The following is a 7,500-nucleotide window of genomic DNA, read 5'->3' as shown; positions in this document are numbered from 1 at the left end:
TCGGTCAGATTTCAACGACGTTTACTGAACATCAGATCAAATAAAGTCCAGTTCGGTCAGATTTCAACGACGTTTACTGAACATCAGATCAAATAAAGTCCAGTTCGGTCAGATTTCAACGACGTTTACTGAACATCAGATCAAATAAAGTCCAGTTCGGTCAGATTTCAACGACGTTTACTGAACACCAGATCAAATAAAGTCCAGTTCGGTCAGATTTCAACGACGTTTACTGAACATCAGATCAAATAAAGTCCAGTTCGCTCAGATTTCAACAACATTTACTGAACATCAGATCAAATAAAGTCCAGTTCGCTCAGATTTCAACAACATTTACTGAACATCAGATCAAATAAAGTCCAGTTCGCTCAGATTTCAACAACATTTACTGAACATCAGATCAAATAAAGTCCAGTTCGCTCAGATTTCAACAACATTTACTGAACATCAGATCAAATAAAGTCCAGTTCGCTCAGATTTCAACAACATTTACTGAACATCAGATCAAATAAAGTCCAGTTCGCTCAGATTTCAACATCATTTACTGAACATCAGATCAAACAAAGTCCAGTTCGCTCAGATTTCAACAACATTTACTGAACATCAGATCAAATAAAGTCCAGTTCGCTCAGATTTCAACAACATTTACTGAATATCAGATCAAATAAAGTCCAGTTCGCTCAGATTTCAACAACATTTACTGAACATCAGATCAAATAAAGTCCAGTTCGCTCAGATTTCAACAACATTTACTGAACATCAGATCAAATAAAGTCCAGTTCGGTCAGATTTCAACAACATTTACTGAACATCAGGTCAAATAAAGTCCAGTTTGGTCAGATTTCAACAACATTTACTGAACATCAGGTCAAATAAAGTCCAGTTCGGTCAGATTTCAACAACATTTACTGTCAGTTTCCTCTTTTTAGATCACGTCATGTGGAATAACTTCCCTCTGACTCACTTTCTTCTCTGACTGCTGTTTCTCTCCTCGTCCCTCCCCTGTGTGGCGTCACTCACTCGAGTCTCAGAGCTCATCGTAATGCACAGATCTGATTGGCCGAGTAGCGTCATGTGGCATTTACAGCGCACGTGATTGGTCTGTGAGTCTCCCGGACGCTAAACTGGTACAGTAAAGGCTAGAAAAATGACGCCGATTAAAACAGGACCACCCCGTCAAAATTAAATTCTCCATAGTTTATCGGTTGTAGGTTCAGGTCCGTATAGGACGGCATCTGGGTCCAGACTCGGACTGCGGTCCGCCTTTTAGTGACCTCTCCTCTAGACTAACAAAAGTAGCCAGGCCCTAGGCTAGGAGAGCAGAAGCACAAGGTAAGTGTTTCTAATAAAGTGGCCAGAGTGTTTTTGGATTAAGTGATATTTTTTTTTTCTCTCCAGCACCGGGCAGTGTGGGGATGTGGGAGGAGGTGCAGGTGAAAGTTCGTCATGTCTTGATGAGGTCATACGGTGTGTCTCACTGCACTGTGCAGCTGCAGAGCCGCAGGCAGGGGGCGCCACACACCTGCTCCAACTGCCTACTGAGTGCCTGAATTCACACACGCTTACACACACACTCACGCACCAAGCATCAACTTCACGTCGCTACTGTGACAGTAGATGTGTTGCTATGCAACCACAGAGCCCAAGCCAAAGGCAGCGGAGTGACTGTCCAGCCAAAATGGAATTTTAACCAATGCCCGACGTCCAGCTGTTTCCTAACTCCAGGGTGAACTTAACTCACTTTTGATAAAGAAATCTTCCATACTGTTCTGTAAAGAGTGGAATGGCCACTTTTTTGTTTGTTTGGACCACATTGTGTGGTTTAATTTTATTTTTGATAATCTTCTGGGATGAGATGTTGAGTCTTTCCAGCTCATCCTTCACAAGCACAAGAGTTTACTAAATCAGCTGTGATCTGATGGAGATGTTAACCCACCAAGCCAAACTGGGCTCCCCTGAAGCTCCTGGTCCACTCCTCTCCAGCCTGTCTCAGAGAGCCTGGATTTGGTTTACACTTAGTGTTATACTGACTGGATAGTTTAAGCTCAAAGTGATGGCTGTCGCTTCGTGGCTTTAAGCTTCAGTGATTCAGCTAACTGTAAAATCCTGCTCTGTGAAATGTTGCTTAAGGTCCATATAAGTGCTCGCTTCACTGTTTTCCCTGCTTTAACACATCTGATTCAGAGAAGTCATGACCGTCGTGTTGAAGGTTAAATCAGGTGTGCTGAGCCAGGAAAACCCAGTTAGCCGGATAACCCTTTAAACGAACCCTTTATCAAGGTCTGAGTTTGGTCCACTTCAGTTCTTACGCATTAGTTTAATAGCAGATACTGATGAAATAGCAGTAGATACTCACTAATTTAAAGTGGGTACTCAGTAAAGGGAATAATGAAGGCTTGTATTCTGGAAGGGGATGAGTTGAAAGTCAAGCCTGTCTAATAGGAAGGAGCAGTAGCTGAGGAACAATTCCGGTGGGACAGTCCTCATTCTGGGCTTAAGGAGTGCAGCTAAACTGAGATCTCGCTTTGTGAAACATCCCTCAGGGGAAGCACTGCACTAAACTACAGCTGCTCTGGCTCCACATTAACCTAGTCTTGCTCTAGACTAAGCCAGTCTAGCTGTAGCCTACCAAAGCCAGTCTGATTCAAGGCCAAGCTGATTGATTTCTGGCTAATGAAGCCAGTCTGGCTCAGCAAATGTAGCCTGGCTCAGGGCTATTCTGGCTATAGCCTGTGCTAGTCTGCCTCTAGTATAAACTAGTTTTGGTCTAGGATAAACTGTAGTTTGCCAAAGCTGGCTCTAGTTTAGCCTGGCCTAACTCTGGGGTAAGGTCGTCTGGCTCTAGACTAACAGACATCGTCTGATTCTAGGATAAGCAAGATATGCTCCTGGCCAATTAAGCTCGTCTGGCTCTAGTCTAGGCCAATGGAGCTCGTCTGGCTCTAGTCTAGGCCAATGGAGCTAGACTGGCTCTAGTCTAGGCCAATGGAGCTAGACTGGCTCTAGTCTAGGCCAATGGAGCTAGACTGGCTCTAGTCTAGGCCAATGGAGCTAGACTGGCTCTAGTCTAGGCCAATGGAGCTAGACTGGCTCTAGTCTAGGCCAAAGGAGCTAGACTGGCTCTAGTCTAGGCCAATGGAGCTAGACTGGCTCTAGTCTAGGCCAATGGAGCTAGACTGGCTCTAGTCTAGGCCAATGGAGCTAGACTGGCTCTAGTCTAGGCCAATGGAGCTAGACTGGCTCTAGTCTAGGCCAAAGGAGCTAGACTGGCTCTAGTCTAGGCCAATGGAGCTAGACTGGCTCTAGTCTAGGCCAATGGAGCTAGACTGGCTCTAGTCTAGGCCAATGGAGCTAGACTGGCTCTAGTCTAAGCCAGTCTTGGGTAATGAAGCTAGTCTAGCTCTAGTCTAGATTAGTTTGGCTCTAGACTAAGTTGGTCTGGTGCTTGGCTACCAGGATGTGGTCATCAGTCTCCAAGCCACCACAAGCTCAACCTGCTTTCTCTTTCAACTGACACGTTGCAAATGCTGACCGAATTGTTAAAACATGCAAGTGACAATCGGACCGCTGTAAAAATCCTGCCTTCCGCTGCGTTTCTCTCCGTGCCACATAAACCTCAGCTCAGCGGGAAGCACCGAGAACCACAATGCAAAAGAAGTTTGGAGGGAGGGTGCACGTGCCTTTTCCGGAAAACCGCTGTGCGAGAAAACTTTGTGGTACCAACAGATTGTCACGTTCGCCAGACTCGACTCCAATCAATGCCTTTTTAATCACTTAATTTTATTTGATGTTTACTTTTCAGAAAAAAAAGTTTAGTTGCAGATTTGATGTTTGTTTGCGTATCACACATAACTCAACTATATTTTTTGTATTTTGTTGTTTTAACTTTAATTTTGTAATTAAGTTCTGATATTTTGCACATTCTCCTAACTTGAACAGTAATGAATTCCTCATTTTTGCAGTGTTGGTGTTGAGGAGCGTTTGGAGTGGGCTCGGAACGATCTGCACTCTGAGTTAAGCTCCTGATAACTTGAAATAAACCTGTTTTAAAGGCCTGCACATTAAAGCTTGAGTTTTGTATGTACCTCATTTCACCACTGGATGGCGCCAGCTGCATTGAGTCTGCAGATGTGAAGGAGGGCGGTTAACTCCTCTCTGGTGAAACAGTTACTGCTGTCTTTCAGTTTCACTTCACTTGTTTGTCAAAAGGTTTCAACCATAAAATGTAGACAGGCCTGTTTGATGCCTATAGGCTCAGAGTTTAATGAGAACCGAGCACTGCTAAAAGGAAATTCCACCAAATAATTTAAAAATTCCCCATAATCCAGTGTGTGAGGTGTAGTCAGAGAGGTTCAGAGGGTTTGGTGTGAAACGGTTCAGACGTCTTTACAGTGGTGGTGATGGGAACCAGGCGTCGCCATGACTACAACACAGATATAGACACTTTATTTACCATCCAGAACCACCAGAGAACCTACACGAGTCTTCTGAGCTTATATGGAATGTTGATGATGGAAAACAGTGGAAAATCTGGAATAATGAGTTTTCTTTGGGGACTATTTTGCCGCACAGCGCCCTGCATGTCTCCCTCCACCATGAATGGAGTTGAAGTTCTCTAAACTCTCATAAAACAGCGTCTCAGTCATCAGGCAGTGAATTCAGAACCAGTTCATGTAGGAACTTTCTGTAGGAGCTTTTAGAGGGACATCTGGTTCCCATCACCACCACTGTGAGGAGCTTTTAGAGGGACGCCTGGTTCCCATCACCTCCACTGTGAGGAGCTTTTAGAGGGACGCCTGGTTCCCATCACCTCCACTGTGAGGAGCTTTTAGAGGGGGACGTCTGGTTCCTATCACCACCACTGGGAACTATTGACAAATTGATGGAAATCCTTTTACACATTAAGCAGCGCAAAATGAGAGGAAAACAAAGTTTTGTCAGCACAGCTGCTCTGTTGTTTTTTCCACGTCACACTGAAACTTTAATACTTTATCTGGAACGAGTCCATCAGATGGTGGTGTTACTGTGGAGCTGCCTTTGTTTACTCTCCCTCAGCACTTACAGGATAGCAGCTCCACCAGCTCCACCCTCCGTCTACACTGTTTTCCATTTACACACAGCAGTTTTGCCCCGAGGCGGCTCAGATCTATCCCACCTGGAGCAGCCGGGCATGAGGCGGATTGCTCTGGAACACACCTGGAATCAAACCAGGTGTACCAGATCAGTACTATCCCAGCATGGATTAACCCAGCAGACATGGATCAAACCTGGGCTTTTAGCAGTGCTAATGATGAGTTGTCTTTAGTTTAGGCTTAGGTTTAATCTGGGTTTGGGTACCCGGCCCTGTGAGCTCTGTACTGTGCACTAATCTTAATGATGAAAGACTTTGGTAGGTTAATAGGCAAACATTAATGCACTGCCCCATTTGGTTCTAACTGGAGCTCATGAAGTGATGTTGCTCTGCCAGCCTTCAAATTTGAGCGACAAAAAGATTTATTAACTTTTTATTTGGTTTCCTTTGGCTCCTGTACAGCGCTGCGGCTTCATTAACCTGTAGGGATGGGTCTGGTTATCTGTCTACAGCTGAAATCATTAACAAGCATAATCAATGCAGAATTATTTACCGTGGTTATCGGGACGGCTCACGCTCAGGCTTCATGTCGCTACGCGTTTGGGTTCTCGGGATATCCACATTATTCTTCTAATGCTGGAAATATTTTCTGATAAAGACATTTAGACTATCAAACTGTCCTACCAGCAGGTTTAAAAGCTGAAGCTTGAAGTTCCGCCTTAAATGCAGCGTCTGCATGTAACTCCAGCACCATCTTCCTTACCGTGATCTTTAGGTTGAAGAGCCTGAATGGGTGGGGGTGAAAAATCATAGCAGGGTCCTCTGTTTTCAGCCCCTACCTACAGCAGGCTGATCATTCTGCATGTGCTGATTTGTACAATAGTTCAAACCCGTGACTCACCGAGTATCTCGGATACAATCCGAACGTCACAGTACGTTGCGTTTAGTAAAGTGAGCCTAAACCTTTGAGCATCTCACCCTTTGAGCCATGACTGAAGCACAGAATGACGCTTGACATTGGAAATGGTTAAGGTAGTCTGTACATGGAGCAACGTGGCCGTCCCGCTGATCCAACCTAGTCCAATCTAGCACCAACCATCTGATAATACCAGCTACGTAGAATTAATTAACCTCACATGAGTACAGATAACAGCACCATATTCCAAGGAACTTACTGATATGTCGTTGCTGACCAGTCCGGAGCTGGTACCGATTTAGTACTGGTTCTCGATACCCGTCCGCATTAACCTCGTGTGTAACTTCCATCTTTCCAGCTAGCTGCTTCACACTGCGCTGAGATCCGTCAACACCTTAAGTCAAAAATCAACCCAATGTAAGTAGACGTTAGATTTTTCTATGAGTTGCGAACTGCGGCTATTATAACCGAGCCTTCAATTTAAATGTCAGAAACGTCTAGAATAGCTTGCACATATAGAAGGTGTGGTGAGACCAGTGTGAGTCTGTTGGTGTGGATTAGATCTGGTTTGTCCATGGGGATCATCATGATGGTGACTCTGAGGTGCAGTGACAGGCCTGTAGACCGATAACCCAGCACTACTGGCTGTTCAGCAGCCTGACGGCCCGGAGAGAAGAAACCGTCTCTGAACCGGTCGGTTCTGGACTTTATGCTTCTGTACCTCCTCCTGCTCGGCAGCTGTGAGAACAGACAGTGGCTTGGGTGGGTGGAGTCCTTCAGAATCCTCCTGGTCTTCCTCAGGCAGCAGCTGGTCTATAAATCCAGGAGGTTTGGGAGCTGGACCCCGGTGATGTCCTGGGCTGTCTGCACTACCCTTTGCAGAGCTTTCTGCTCAATGGCAGTGCACTTTCCAGACCAGGAGGTGATGGAGCTGTTAGAACGCTCTCCACAGTACATGTGTAGAATGTTCTGAGGATGCAGGGGGTTCATGCCAAACCTCTTCAGGTGGAAGAGGTGCTGTTGTGCCTTCTTTACCACCTGTGTGGTGTGTTTGGTCCATGTCAGTTCCTCTGAGATGTGAACACAGAGGAACTTGAAGCTGCTGACCTTCTCTACCGTGGCTCCATTGATGGTGATGGAGGTGTGCACTCTCTCTTGCTCCCTGAAGTCCACTATCATCATATATCTGATAGAGCTGCCACCGGTGTTTTAAATTCCTAACAACTAACCAGAACACTGCTCAGACCACGGTTCATATTCACAGTCAGTGACGCAGAACTTCCACTTTTTTCACCTCCCCATTGTAAATCAAAATGCTGGTTCCTCTTTCACTTCCTAATTATGTTGATTGTTCATTTATCATGTAAGGCCTTCAGTCCAGCTCCTAAAGTCCTAACAAATGGGAGAGCCTGCTTGGCTGTATCTACCTGGATACCACAGAGGAAACAATCCTGATTAGATCACTTTCTGTTGGCCAAGAATGTCAAGAATTTAACTCTTTTGCTTTCTAACA

The 7,500-nt window shown here is 45.2% G+C and overlaps 1 protein-coding gene across 1 annotated transcript in view; it reads left to right on the top strand.

The window, feature by feature from the left end:
- Nucleotides 1-4,066, top strand: part of slc30a4 (solute carrier family 30 member 4) — a 28,596-nt gene extending 24,530 nt beyond the window's left edge. The window contains exon 8 of the mRNA XM_037540164.1: nucleotides 1,399-4,066. Coding sequence (XP_037396061.1) covers nucleotides 1,399-1,550 — 152 coding nt within the window. The 3' untranslated portion in view covers nucleotides 1,551-4,066. The remainder of the gene's footprint in view (nucleotides 1-1,398) is intronic.
- The last annotated feature ends 3,434 nt before the right edge of the window (nucleotides 4,067-7,500 follow it).

This window comes from Pygocentrus nattereri, chromosome 7 (assembly GCF_015220715.1).
Source record: "Pygocentrus nattereri isolate fPygNat1 chromosome 7, fPygNat1.pri, whole genome shotgun sequence".
NCBI lineage: Eukaryota > Metazoa > Chordata > Actinopteri > Characiformes > Serrasalmidae > Pygocentrus > Pygocentrus nattereri.
Note: the sequence above shows the minus strand (reverse complement) of the source record. Positions and strands in the feature narration are given on the sequence as shown.